This window comes from Puma concolor, chromosome D3 (genome assembly GCF_028749965.1).
Source record: "Puma concolor isolate L17-30 chromosome D3, mPumCon1.1.hap2, whole genome shotgun sequence".
Lineage (NCBI taxonomy): Eukaryota > Metazoa > Chordata > Mammalia > Carnivora > Felidae > Puma > Puma concolor.
Genome location: NC_141678.1, coordinates 80,418,492 through 80,433,633, shown reverse-complemented (window position 1 = coordinate 80,433,633; position 15,142 = coordinate 80,418,492). Strand labels below are relative to the sequence as shown.

Below are 15,142 nucleotides of genomic sequence, written 5' to 3'. Positions count from 1 at the left end.
TTCATAAGTCACATATGAAAGTCTCACATATATTTATTTTAATATTTCAGCACTATTGGCAGGATATACTTTTACAACAGTTCGAAAAACTGAAAAGGTATCTTTTATGGAAATTACATAGTACTTTAAAAACTAACTGTAGGGGCGCCTGGGTGGCGCAGTCGGTTAAGCGTCCGACTTCAGCCAGGTCACGATCTCGTGGTCTGTGAGTTCGAGCCCCGCATCGGGCTCTGGGCTGATGGCTCAGAGCCTGGAGCCTGTTTCCGATTCTGTGTCTCCCTCTCTCTCTGCCCCTCCCCCATTCATGCTCTGTCTCTCTCTGTCCCAAAAATAAAATAAACGTTGAAAAAAAAAAAAGTTAAAAAAAAAAAAAAACTAACTGTAATTAGGGGCACTGGGTGGCTCAGTCGGTTAAGCAACAGCTCTGTCAGCTGTGCTGACAGCTCAGAGCCTGAAGCCTGCTTCCGATTCTGTGTCTCCCTCTCTCTCTGCCCCTCCCTCGGTCATGCTCTGTCTCTGTCTCTCAAAAATAAATAAACATAAAAAAAAAAAGAATTAAAAAATTTCACTATATACTCTTCTTTGTACCATCTAGTTTTGTTGGTATTTTGGTATTTTACCCCCAAAGGCATTTAATACTTTTTATAATGTGAGCATTTGATAATTACAAAGTCATGAAAGTACCCAATTCATAATGAAAGGATAGGGAGAAAAGTATTACCAAACAATTAGCTTTATATTTGAATTCTTTCTGTAAAAGTGGTTTACTGAACCATGCCTAAATAAATCTATGTCATAGTAAATAACAAAGAAATATAAACTATAGAAATTCAATATATAGAAAAATAAAAAATTATCCTTAAACCTGAGGTTGTATATAAACATTTTAATATGTTAACCACTTAAATTAAGTATGGATCTTTTCTGATCCTCAATTTTTCTCCAATGCTGGGGCTCATTTCACTGACCCCTATGTTCAAAATATTTGAAAACTAGAATATTAGAGATAGTCCAACCCCCACATTTTCACAGATGAGAACATAGAACTATGTATTCATTCAGTATTTAATAATCCTCAGTGGAGAATATAAATTTGGTAAGAGTTGGTCCTTGCCTTAAATAAGCCTGTAAGTCACTGGAATTAAGTCATGTATATAGATAACAATGATACAATCAGATCACTGTATGTTAAAGATTCAATGAATTAATCTGTGAGTAAGGCAGAGAATCAAGTCTCCCAGATTGCAGTCAGCTGTCTTCTTCTCTTTGTCACAAGATTCCACAATGGGCTAGGCTTCAAAATCACAAGACTAAACCTTAAGAAAAGACTTAAATGCAGAAACTTTATAACAAACTATTTATTTAAGTTAAAACTTCTGTAGTGCTGGAGGATTTTGCCCTATGAACGGTTGTCAGGCAAAAAGGAGGGGTATTAATAACTATTATCAATAATTATTATTATATTTTGGGGGCAGTTAAGTGGTTCAGTCAGTTAAGCATCCTACTCCTAACTTCAGCTCAGGTCACGATCTCACAGTTCATGAGAGAGCCCACACCGGGCTCTGTGCAGACAGCGTGGAACCTGATTAGGAATCTCTCTCTCCTTCTTTCTGTGTCCCTTCCCTGCTTGCACATGTGCGCACGCTCTCAAAAGAAATAAACATTAAAAAATTATTATTATTGCATTTTTAACATGTTTTGACCACTTGTTCTATGCCAGATGCTGTGCCAGACACTTTCCGCGTGTAACCTTCTTTAACCTTATAACAGCCCCTCCACAAGAGGAGTCACCGCCATCTGCCTCTTACAGTAGAGGAAACAAACAACGCAGAGTCGCACAGCTAGCAAGCGGCAGAGCAGAAATGTAAAGTCAAGCTCTCCGATGTGGAGGCCTGAGCTCTAAACCATTAAGGTCTCTTGAATAATAACTCAGGGCACGGAGGTTCAGATCTCCCAGGCTCCAGGTAAGCTGGGCTTGATAATGTGAATGGCCTCAGAAAGATCACACTTGACTGGGCTTTGCTCAGGCAAAGCTGAGGGAATAGGCTACAGAGGGAAAGGCTAATTCTCACAAGGAATATGCTAAACTCACATATTTAGAGGATACTACTATCTACCTAAAGGTCATTTCTTTAGCACATATTGCACATTTATTCAAAGCTTTTTGCCCGGCATGGTGTTAGGCGCTGGTGACACAAAGACAAAACATGGTCTCCTTTCAATACTCGTGTAAAATAAACATTTATAAATTGCCTACTTTAGGCTTTGGTTCCAGGTATGAAAGAAGACACAGGTATGAGGCATAAACTCCAACTAACATCTTAAAAGAAAAAAAACCTAGTCAGCGAGGGGCGCCTGGGTGGCTCAGTCGGTTAAGTGTCTGACTTCAGCTCAGGTCCTGATCTCGCAGTCTGTGAGTTTGAGCCCCGCGTCGGCCTCTGTGCTGACAGTTCAGAGTCTGGAACCTGCTTCAGATTCTGCGTCTCCCTCTCCTGCTCTCACTCTGTCTCTCTCTCTCAAAAATAAATAAACATTTAAAAGAAATTAAAAAAAAAAAACCTAGTCAGCTAAAACTAACACCCCAAAAATTCACTATTAAGAGTTTATTAGAGGGCGCCTATGTGGCCAGTCAGTTCAAGTGTCCAACTCTTGATTTTGGCTCAGGTCACAATCTCATAGTTGTGAGATCAAGCCCTTGGTCGGGCTCTGCACTGACACCTCGGAGCCTGCTTGGGATTCTCTCTCTCTCCTATCTCTCTGCCCCTCCCCTGCTGTCATGTAAGCATGCTCTCTTTCTCTCTCTCTCTCTCAAAATAAATAAGTAAACATTAAAAAAAAAAAAAAGACATGCTCCACGCTGAGCTATAAAATAAAAAATATATATACACACATACATACATATATAAAAATTACGTTTAAGGGACAATGGGAGTACAATAAAAGTTTTGTATATGGACAGCATGGTTGAAAAGGCAAAAAGAAACAAAATGTTAGGAGGAACTTTATTATATATATCCATAATAAAATATTTTAAAATCACTTTTATCATATACTATGCAAAAAAATGGGAAAATATTAAAATTCCTAGATAGGTTTGTAAATTCCCAAACAGGTTTGCAAATTCTTTTTTTCTGTAATATACAATTTTGCTAATAAAAAAATGTTTGGAAAAAGTTGCTTTAGACAGGAGGAAGCAATTTTAAAAGGTTTCAGCTGGAGTGGCATAAATAAATAGCTTTTAAGATCAAGTAAGAATAATGATGGAAGAAGAGATTAAGGGCACATGAACCAGTTAGAAGGTTAAAAATGATGGTCCAGATGTGAGTTAAAGGCCTTAACTAAGGCAGCACACAAGCACAGAACTGAGAGGGTGAGAAATAACAGAAAATATGATGACACTACCTTGAGTGAGCAATCTTATCCACCTACAACAGGACCAACTGGTTACAAAAACAAATGCACATCATTTCTGATTGCTGGGAAGAAAGCTACACCCATGACTTCCATTGTGGTCTTCTCTTCTTTGAGGCTTAGTCATGCTCTGTGACTACACCAGAAACTTGAGATGTAACCGTGCAGCAAAACGTCAAGACTGAAAAAGAGAGTATAAATGAATTCGCCCTTGTAAGATTATTTCATTCAGAAGAACCATTAGTGACCATATTTGGCTCTAATGTGAGGCTCAGCTGATCCTGGTCTACAACCTGGATATCCTACAATCACATGTAGGGTATGCAGGTCCTGATATAGATTAAGTGAAGCACTCTGTAACATGGACCTCTTGATGAAATTAAGTGATGCTTTAGGCAGAGTATTCACCTTTGCCTTAGTGTGTGGTGCTACGGTTTGTCACTTTGACCGTTTTTTAAATGGTCAATTTTATACTATCTGACCTGCTTTCTGCATTAAGGAGGGTGGCTATTCTGATGGAGTTAATAAGATATACTCTGAATGAATTAAGCTATGTTGCCCAATCATACACTAAAATGACCTAAGAACTCCTGCTGAGCTATTTTAAAGCAGACATAAAACAGCAGTTGTTTGTAATGAAAGGAGTGTAGGCTTTGAAGTTAGTGATCTGGGGTGGAATCCTAGTCCTGCCACTAACTACATGATTTGTGGGAAAATATAACAGGGCACACAAGGAAAGGTAAGGACCTGTGCCCATCTCCCAATCGGCAATCCTCCTCTGAAGTATCAATCATTGTTTAGCCTCTTTTGTATGTATCCTTTTTTTTGTATAGACTCTATTTTTGTTTTTTGTTGTTGCTTTTTAAAATTTATGTATTGTTTAATTTACACCCAAGTTAGTTAGCATATGGTGCAACAATGATTTCAAGAGTAGATTCCTTAATGCCCCTTACTCATTTAGACCACTACCCCTCCCCAAACCCGTCCAGCAACCCTGTTTGTTATCTATATTTAAGAGTCTTTTATGTTTTGTCCCCCTCCCTGTTTTTATATTATTTTTGCTTCCCTTCCCTTATGTTCATTTGTTCTGTATCTTAAATTCCTCATATGAGTGAAGTCATATGATTTTTGTCTTTCTCTGACTAATTTTGCTTAGCATAATACCCTCTAGTTCCATCTCCGTAGTTGCAAATGGCAAGATTTCATTCTTTTTGATTTCCAAGTAATACTCCATTGTTTGTATGTATCCTTTTAAATTATGCTAGGCATATGCAAATATCTTTTTTGTACATAAATGGAAACATATACACTTGTTATTAATTTATTCAATTTATAATAGAACTTGGTGATCATTCCACATTAGCACATATAGACTATTCTGTTTTAATTAACCAATCTTTACTGTTGATATTTAGGGTTTTTTAAATCTTTAATACTTTTACCTATAAATGATATTTAAAAAATGATGGTTCAATTGTTTTAATGCAAACAAACATATATGTCTATAATAAATTACAGAAGTAGAACTGGAGATTAAAGAATATGTTTTTTTACAAAGTGATCGATACTGCCAAGTTACTTTCCAGAGTATCAAACCAACAGTGCATGAGTCCATATTTTATGTTCCAGCCTTCGTGTCACACATATTTTTATCAAAATTACAATCAGAAGAGAATATTGCTTGTAGAAAAAACTTGTTGGGAAGAGTCCAGTGAGACCACAGATTCAAAAATTACCTATCAATACAGGCTACCTTTTTGATACGGACCTCTTATTTAAAGGTTTAGGAGATGGGGCACCGGGGTGGCTCAGTCAGTTGAGCGTCCAACTTCAACTCAGGTTATGATCTCCCAGTTTGTGATTTCAAGCCCTGTGTCGGGGTCTGTGTTGACAGCTCAGAGGCTGAAGCCTGCTTCAGATTCTGTGTTTCCCTCTCCCTCTCTCTCTGTCCTTCCCCCTCTCACACTCTGTCTCTCTCTCTCAAAAATAAATAAACATTAAAAATAAATAAAAGTTTAGTAGACAAAAATCAGTATTCTTACTATTATGACTTACTAAAGGGCACAAAATGCAAATATTCATCCTTAAGAACACTGATAAAATGGACTGGAGATTTTGGTGATACATTCATAACTCTCATCATTCCACCTTACATTCTTTGGTTAACTCTCCTTACACATCCATCTCTGACAAAAAAAACCAAAAAACAAAAAAGTTTTAATTCTTGGGGCACGTAGGTGGCTCAGTTGGTTAAGCATGTGACTCTTGATTTTGGCTCACGTCATGATCTCACTGTTCTCGTGAGATCGAGCCCAGCGTCCGCAGAGCCTGCTTGGGATTCTCTCTCTCTTCCCTTCCCTGTACACACACACTCTCTCTCTCTCTCAAAAATAAATAAAGAAACTTAAATTTTTTTTTTTCAATTTTCACCATGATGGTAAAGAAAGTCTTTAAGAAAAATTAGAAACTTTAAGACTGTTGCTAGGTCCTTTTCTTTTCCTTTTTTTTTTTTTTTTAATGTTTATTTATTTTGAGAGAGAGGCAGGGGAAGGGGAAGAGGGTGTGCTGCAGAGAGAGAATCCCAAAAGGCTCCACACTGCCAGCCAGAGACTGACGCAGGGCAGGGCTTGACCCCACCGACCAGGAGATCAGGACCTGAACCAAAATCCAGAGTCAGAAGCTCAACTGACAGAGCCACACAGGTGCCCTGCTAGGTCCTTTTCTAATGGTAATTCTACTTCCATACACACGCACAGAATATTTACAAGACACCCCGTGCAATGCAATAAAAAACTTTGGTATAAAATAGTTTTCTTCACTTGACACATGCTAAATATATCTTAAAAGAGATCTGTATCGACACTATAATAAGAATTATAAACTGATTCTGAAGATTTCCTTTCCAAACAACATTGATCCTCAAGGTCACAAATGGCAACAGGAGATTAAGAATAGATAAACTGGTACACAGGTACCAATAGTTTGTGAGCAAAAAATGATTTTTTTACAGTTATTTTGCAATTTCAACTAATAGATATTCAATATAAAGTAACAAAAAAGTAGACAAGTGCCAGACATGTATGAAGAAATAACTTACTCCAAACAAAACAAAATAAAACTAATGTAAATCTCCTCAAATCAAAGAGGCACAGAGTTCAAAATACGGACAAATAGCAAAACACTATTTACTTAAACATCAACAGCATATTTTTAGTATAAATAACTTAGAAACCATAATTTATCATCAAATCTCAGTACTTATAGGTAGAAGCCAGTAAAAATAAGCCGTTAGTATTTAAGACCTTTCTCGGTATTTGTAATTTTTAGACCAAGGTAAATGTTTTTCATCAAAAAATCATGGGGGAGGGGCACCTGGGTGGCTCAGTCGGTTGAGCGTCCAACTTCAGCTCAGGTCATGATCTCCTGGTTCTTGAGTTCAAGCCCCGCGTCCGGCTCTGTGATGACAGCTCAGAGCCTGGAGCCTGCTTCCGATTCTGTGTCTCCCTCTCTCTCTGCCTCTCCCCAGTCATGCTCTGTCTCTCTCTGTCTTTAAAAAATGAATAAACGTTAAAAAAAAAAACCAAACAAACACGGGGGAGAGAAGCACAGTTAAAAGCCATACAAAAATGGGGCACGTGGGTGGCTCAGCCAACTTCGGCTCAGGTCATGAGCTTGTGGTTTGTGAGTCCAAGCCCTGCATCAAGGTCTGTGCTGACAGCTCAGAGCATGGAGCCTGCTTCCGATTCTGTGTCTCCCTCTCTCTCTGCCCCTCCCCTGCTCACACTCTGTCTCTCGCTCTCTCTCAAAAATAAACAAACATTTAAGAAAAAAAATTTTAAAGCCATATAAAAACAAATTAACCAAACTTAGTTTTTGACCTAAAAATACTAAGCAAAATGAAAATTACATTAATTCTAGGTTTTTTTCCAATCAAGTTAAAAAAAAAAAAACCACGCATACATTCTGAAGATCACTTTCTTTTTGAAAAATGGAAAGTATAATTTCAATTTCTGACAGAAATAAGGTCTGCTTTCTCTGATTAAAATCCCTATCTTGTTTCCTTTCAGCCCAAATACCACAATGGCTTGAAATATCATACTGCAGTTTTACAAGTACCCAAATGGAATCACTTTATTTAGTGGAGAGCCAGATAATGGTAAGCATGGTCCCAGATGTTTTAAATAAGGCAAAATATAAACTAAATATTATCTTTCCTTTACCCTCACTTCCTTTTCCTTTTCCTCACTCACAATAAAGAGTCTAAATATGGCCAAATAATAAAGTTACTATTTATTTAAAATTCCACTTTCTCCACAAATACCATTTCATCATCACAATCAGCAATAATTTTTCTATATCTGAATGTTTACACTATTATTTGTGTCACTGTTCTATAGCTTTTTCATGTGTTAGTCCTGCTGCCTTTTCACCAAGAACATAAGCTCAAGGACCTGCATTAAACATCTTTTGGATTCCCACAATCCTAACTGATTATACAATTTAATAAATATAATGATCAACATAAGATATTGAATAGCAACTATATTCAAGTCACCGTGCTAGCCAGTGAGACTATGTGACTACTTTTGATACAAGAAAGGCATTGGCAAGAAAAATGCCAGTTATACAACAGATAAATTTAGGAACGTATATGGTCTAGACAATAGTGGAAAGTCTCATTCGCTAAAAGCAGTGAAACTAATAAATTATTTTATTGAAACAGTTTGGAAATATTTTAGCAATATTTACTGATATTTTCTCTCAGAAGCCAGAGGAAGCACTAAACCCAATTTCAACCTAACGAGGGAGGAAGTACTTTGTAAAGTGAAAAAGATGGGAACGTTGGACGACTGTCATCATGACAGCTTAGCATTGGTGATACTGAAAAAGGAATACTGAACACAGTGAGATATGCACTCTGAGAATTCTGAGAAAAGACAGGTAGGATCATGAAACAGAAAACTTTGAAAAGGAGGAAAATGACTCAAGAGAGCTGTAGACTCACAAGTGAAATTATCACAATCATAAATGACTGCCTCTTGACAAGCTACCTTATAAAAACTTGTAGACATGGTAGGGTGCCTGGGTGGCTCAGTCGGTTGGGAGTCCAACTTCAGGTCAGGTCATGATCTCGTGGTTTGTGGGTTTGAGCCCTGGGTCGGGCTCTATGCTGACGGCTCGGAGCCTGAAGCCTGCTTCGGATTCTGTGGCTCCCTCTCTCGCCCCTCCCCTACTAGCACTCTCTCTCTCTCTCTCTCAAAAATGAACATTTAAAAAAAATTTAAAAAAAACCTTGAAGACATGGTAAATACAGAATAAAAGAAATCCATTACTGACAGGCATTAAGTCATTTGTCTTCTCCGTCTGATCACCTACTGTCTCTACTAAATAAAAAAAAAAAGTTGGGCTCATCTCTGAAATTACAGTCCGATTTCGATCAGTGCTCTAAAACTTCAAAGTGGAACCAGCATTCCTCTGGCAAAGATACTACAATCTGCTCAGTGTAAATCAATGACATTGCCATAATTTTTATCTTGCAATCTAAATGAAAAGCAAAACAATTACTAAATGGAAGTTTATTCTGGCCCAATTGGCAAAAATACAGAGAAAAAATATAAATGGTGTGTGTCTGTCCAAACCATAAAATTCTTCTACCATTTGAATGTTTTACAAACATGGATTACTCTTTTAGTCAAGAAAAAAAGATTAAATACAGTATGAAGACTTCTTTAAGTATTTTAAAAGCACTATCATACTATAATATTTACCTAAGGTCAACAGACTTTTAGGTAAATAATTCAGTAAATCTTGCAAAATTAAACTGTTTTTAGACATCAATGAAAGAAACTACTTTTGGTTACATATTTAATATTCCAAAGTATGATAAATTTTCAGATTGATATATATCAATCAAAATATATACAAAAAAGAAATAAAAATAACTTAATGTTTTAGATAATCCAAACTATCAATTTTTACACTGTATAATCAACCAAAACGTTCTTATTGAGCTTTATAAAATCATAATCCAGTTAGCAATAATCAACACACTAAACTTGAACTTAGGGGATCTTTAAAAACAGGCAGTAGTCCAATCCTAAAGGAACACTTATCCTCTGAATTCCTAAAATATAATTTGTGCATTCCAGAGCTTAGTCAAAATCTTCAAAACATGGTACTAAGCACAGTCTTACAGACTTACTTTAGCATTTATATATTTTCTAACTAGATTAAGAAATTTATAGGCACTGATATTTTGATATATACAACGCATTTGTATTTAAACTGTACTAAAGCTTGTGCTATGTTTGCACATTTATAGAAAGAATATTTAAGAAATAGTTCTTTTTTTATAACCTTAATTGAAGTGCAGTCCTGCCATCACAGACCTAAATGCAAAAGCTAAAACCATAAAACTTCTAGAAGAAAATGTAGGAGAAAATTTCTGCAACTTTGGGATTGGCAAATATTTCTCATTAGGACACAAAAAACATGAATCATTAAAGAAAAAACTTGATTAACTGGACTTGGAAGAAATTTAAAAAATGACATGCAAACCATACTGGGAAAAGTATTTGCAAAACACATATTAATAAAGGACTTGGGTCCAGAATATATAAAACCTAATTTAAAAATTCAGTTAAAGACATGAACAGACATTTCCCACAAAAGAAAATATACTAATGGCAAAAAGCTCAGGAAAAGGGAGTTCAGCATCACTAGTTCTCAGGGAAACAAAAATTAAAACCACAATGAGGGACACCTGGGTGGCTCAGTTGGTTAAGTGATCAACTCTTGATTTCAGCTCAGGTCATGATCTCAAGGTTCCTGGGCTCCAGCCCCATGTCTGTGCTGACACCAGGAGCCTGCTTGGGATTCTCTCTCTCCTTCTGCCCCTCCCCTGCTCTCTCTCTCAAAAATAAATAAATAAACATTTGGGGAAAAAGAAAAAAAAAAACAACACAACACACGTGATACCACCAATCTCTCATAGAAGAAGTTGAATAAAAAGCCTGAAAATAGTGTTTAGGGGATGTGGAACTCTCATACACTAGTGATGGGAATTCTAAATGGTACAACCACTTTGGAAAACAGTTTGACAGCTTCTTATAAACTTAAGTATATAGTAACTATATGACCCAACAATTGTATTCTTAGGTATTATCCAAATGAAATGAAAATATGTGTTTATGCAAAAAGAAACCATACAGGAAAGAATATATGCGCTCCATGATTCCATTTATATGAAATTTTAGAGCCGGCAAAACTTATGTATAGAAGTGGTTCCTAATCTGGGGAATTTTGGCCTCCCATTCCCTGGACAATGTTGGAGACATTTTGGTTGTCACAACTTGAGAGATGGAGTAGGAATGGTTGCTACAGGCATCCAGTGTGGATAGAGAGGCCAGATATCCTGTTAAACATTCTAGAATTATCAGGCCCAAAATTTTGATAGTGCCCAGGCTGCAAAATTGTTATATAGTGATCAGTGGATGTCTAAAGGTGGGACTGGGGATATAATGCAAAGAAATATGAAGAAATTCTGAGGATGATAAAAATGTTCTATATTTTAATTGCAATAGCGATTAGTTTTTCAAAACTCATCAAACTATACACTTTAAAATAGGTGCATTTTGTTGTATGCCATCTTACATCAAAGTTGATGATAAAAAAGTGCCTGTCAAATAACATAAAGCTATACAAAATAATTTAATCCAATATTAGTTTTTTTAATATATATGAATGGAAAAGACAGGAAAGGCAAATATCATTGGTGAGATTACTGATGATTTTTACTTTTTTCTTTTTTGTTCACGTCCTTTGTATTCACTGTGAAAATACTACTTAGAGTTTAAATAAAAAATACAACTTTTTTTTTTTAAGTGTTTATTCATTTTTGAGAGAGAGAGCGAGCGTGAGCAGGGGAGGAGCAGAGAGAGAGGGGGACAGAGGCTCCGAAGCAGACTCTGCTCTGACAGCAAGGAGCCCGATGTCTGGCTCGAACCCACGAACCATGAGATCATGACCTAAGCCGAAGTCAGATGCTCCACTGATTGAGCCACTCCGGCCCCCCTAAATATAACTATTTCTATATACAGAAAGTTTTAAAGAGAAATTTTCACTAGTAACAGTGATATCAAGCTGCAATAAGGTAGGCTAAGAAATTCTTTCAACTAGAACGAAGTCACAAAGCAAAGAATAACCTATTTCATTATATTAACAGAGTAGAAAAACAGCAGATGTAATTAAGTTACGTTCAACAACAGGCTAGGGACTATACAAAGTGTGAAGGGTATAAAGAGGTCCCTCCAGAAGCACCTATCTAACGGAGAAAAATGATGCTGTCAACAAACCAAATACAAAACAATTAAAGACCACGGTTTACATATGCAAGTAGTACAATGAAACAAGCCACTGAGGGGGGAAAAAAAAAGACACAAGCAACTAACTAAACATGGGGGGGAGGAGGGGGAAGCATTTACAAAGAAGACATTTAGGCCGGCCGGCAACGAGAACAGCTCTTCCTGAAAAGAAGATTATCCTACATACTGAGTAAGGAAGTTGTACCTACTGAGAAAATTTCGTATCAAAGAGAGAAATCTGCCTGGGATTTACCTTGATGGAAAATGCACCCTTTGCACTTGCACCGTGTCTAGATTTGGCAACAGAATTCTCTGGCACCGTGCGAACGGAGAGACAAAACAAGCAATTGCGCTGCAGTTTAAAAATCGTACATTTAACCTTTCTTAGTAAATTCCAGTTGGCCTCATCTGACACACTAAAACTTCTCACACCATTAGTAAGGGAAAATCTAAGTTGCCTGCCGGAAGAGGATACCGGTAATGCAGAAGACATCCTCGAGAGTAGGTTTTCAAGCCGTAAGAAACGCTTATAAATATACGCCAGATGGGGTAAACAATTACTTTATCGTGCTAAGAATGATTATAACTTGGTAAAAAGGTAAATTCCTCCGTTATGCAGAGAAAAAAAAAGCCTGCGAGGTGGTGGCATCACGAGATAGACTACAGGCAGAACTCCACCGCCCTGCTCTTTAGATTTCTCGCAATTTTGGAAACTACTGAAATTAAGGCATCGAAATGGAACTGAATGGACTTAGTTAAACAGAACACATTTTGTGCGGCAGGAAATCCAATTTTTGAGTGCGAAGGCGATTCCAAACACAAAGGGTCTTTAGGGGATCTGACTTTGCGGAGAGAACATTTCCTATTCCTTGCTCTCGCTTGACTTTGAGTCAAAGACTTACTGCGCGCAATTTAAGAAACACAGTTTCCTGGTAGTGGTGATTCAGGAGATTAGAGGAAAAGGAAAAAAATGACTAAGGCGATAAGCCAGTTTGCAAGGGAGCCTTCTGTAGCCCCGTAACAGCCAGTGAACTGGAAACTGGATATTTTAGAGACCGACGCCAACAGGGGAACCCAGGAGCAAATGCAAGACCAGCCCAAGGTTGGAGGCACACAAGAGAGAAGAGTCGCCGCCAGATCCTTTTGCTTCCATCGCAAAGACTCCCACCCTTTCCAGCTCTCTCTCTACGTTTCTAATGCTCACTACCTGCCCGACAATCTCAACCACCTCGCCAGAGACACAGGCTGCGTTCACTTACTGAGCTGTCCCCCGCCAGACGTCGTACTCGGTTCCCGACCTCCTGCGCCTCCAATGCCAGCTGCTCCAGGGATCCCCGGCGCCCCCATCCCCGGCGGGGTCCCACTCTGCCTCTCGAAGTTGCCTGGATTGGAGAAGTAGTCGCGCAGCCGAGGCAGTTCGCGGCCACTCTCTAACAGCTCGGTGTGCAGCTCCAGAGCGGTCAGCAAGTATTGATCGCGCAACAGCTGAGCCGCGATCGCGTCAATGGACAAGCGGGCAGGGGTCTCCCCACAGCCCCCCAGTGCCACCGCAGCCGCCGACACCTCCCCAGGGAGCCCTGGCCGCGCACTGCTCCCTAAGGCCACGGGATCCTGGGGCGACAGCGAGTCCGCAGAGCCAGGATCTAGGCCGCTCCCGGAACCCAGCCGGAGTCCTGCCCGCCGCTCCTCGGTCGCCGCTACCTCGTCGTCGTCCTCGTCCGAATCGCTGAGGAATGGATTCACACCGCCGCCACCACTGCCACCACCTCCAGGCGCCATCGCCGCCATCTTATCCTGTCAGGACTGTGGGCGCCTCCCTGACTGGCTCTGACAGGCCTCAGCCTCAATTCCCCCTAAGCCGCAGCGGGCACTGCGCACTACCACAACCTTGGCCTGGCCACGTCCCACCTCCCCACCCGGAGACTAGGAGGAGACTCTGAGGCAGGAGGTCCGGATGCAGCAGCACCCGCTGCCTCAGCCACTGCTGCACCAGCAGCCGGGCTCTGCAGGCGTCTTCCTGGTCTTCAGTCTCGCGAGAAAGAGTGCATGTCCTGCCCCTCGCCCCGCCCCAGCCCCGCCCCAGCCCCGCCCATTCTAACGCCAGAGAGCAAAGATTGAAAGGCCCGCTCCCAACTCAAAGGCAAAACTCCGCCCACACTCCTGTTTGATTGGCCAGAGGAGGAGGGAGGGACTGGAGTTACGAAGGACGGGCCCTAGAATTATCGCGAGAGCAGCCTCTGGGCAGGTAGGTTTCGGGGGCGTTCCGCGGCTGAGGGGCAGTTATGACGGTGGCTTAGGAACGTTCTCTTGGCTGTCCTTTCAGGGGGCAGAGGGTAACTCTGCAGGAGAGCTAGCTTTGCGCGGAAGAGGTCTCATTCCCGAGATTACGCGTAACCCGGCTAAGCCCCAGGTAAGCCCGGGGACCAGAGCGCAGAGGTGTGGTGGCACCAAAACTGGCCTCACGCCTGCGGACACGCTGCTTCCGTAATACTTCTCACTTTATTGTTGCTGTTGTTTGCTGCCAGGTGGTGACATTGCCCTCGCACGTGTAGCAGGTGCCCAGGGCAGTTGTTAGAATTTGACATCCTTTCTCTTCCTTTCCCAGCCAAGTGACTGTCCGCTCTGGAGGCCTGGCCACAGCACCGGCTGCTGGAACTTCTGGAAGACCGCCTTCTAGCCACCGAGTTGGTGCCACAAAAGGGTGGGGTGTGGGAGGTGGAGAAAGTAACTGGACTGTAGAACTCTGGGTTTTGGATTTCCTTGGATCTGTGGATAAATATTCTTAAAGCCTCGGCTTGTGTAACAAGCTCTGAGGGGCTCAATGAGCACTTAGGATTTAAAACACAGTTTGCACAAATGCAGCCCCATCAGTAGAGAGCTAAGTAAACTGAAGTCTAGAAACGTTCAATGGCTTGGTCAAATCAACTCCACTAGGAAGTATTCCGAGGAACTTTAAAGTCAGTTTTCTTATTATGTCCAAAGCCATTCTTCTCCCACTATGCCTTGCAGTCTTTCTGACTTGGCCATTTAGGCTGGAAATAAGGTATTGACTGTGGAACGTGATTATTTTAAAGCTTGGATGCTTTGGACACTTTTAATTTCCTTTATCAAATGTTAGCACCTAGAGTATACTAAGTTTGGAAGTTCCACGTTTATCTTCTATGTCATTCCCTGATCACCGTGCGAGTGGTAAAGGGATGTTAGTTTCCAGTCAACAGCATTGGAACGCTATTCCTAAGAGCTTCTATTTTCTTCACCCATGGATTGCCGCTTTTGCAAGGTTTTAAATTTCCTCTCTGTCTGTATAGCTCCCTGTAAGCACCAAAATAAATAGGTGGCAGTAATTGTGTTATCAGGCAAGTTACACA

The 15,142-nt window shown here is 40.0% G+C and overlaps 2 protein-coding genes across 19 annotated transcripts in view; one reads left to right on the top strand and one right to left on the bottom strand.

The window, feature by feature from the left end:
- The window catches only part of RELCH (RAB11 binding and LisH domain, coiled-coil and HEAT repeat containing), a 115,661-nt gene extending 101,850 nt beyond the window's left edge, over positions 1-13,811 (bottom strand). For 7 of the 9 annotated variants that reach the window (XM_025931081.2, XM_086683145.1, XM_086683146.1 and 4 more), the window contains exon 1: positions 13,034-13,810. In XM_025931081.2, coding sequence (XP_025786866.2) covers positions 13,034-13,562 — 529 coding nt within the window. In that variant the 5' untranslated portion in view covers positions 13,563-13,810. Of the gene's footprint in view, positions 1-13,033 lie in introns of all 9 variants that reach the window. The other 2 variants (XR_015242607.1, XM_086683147.1) reach the window with 1 other exon arrangement.
- A 185-nt stretch (positions 13,812-13,996) lies between these two features.
- PIGN (phosphatidylinositol glycan anchor biosynthesis class N) overlaps positions 13,997-15,142 on the top strand; it is a 102,001-nt gene continuing 100,855 nt past the window's right edge. For 7 of the 10 annotated variants that reach the window (XM_086683153.1, XM_086683152.1, XM_086683151.1 and 4 more), the window contains exons 1-2: positions 14,026-14,184; positions 14,380-14,458. The gene's annotated coding sequence lies outside the window, so the exon portion shown is untranslated. The other 3 variants (XM_025931037.2, XM_086683154.1, XM_086683150.1) reach the window with 2 other exon arrangements.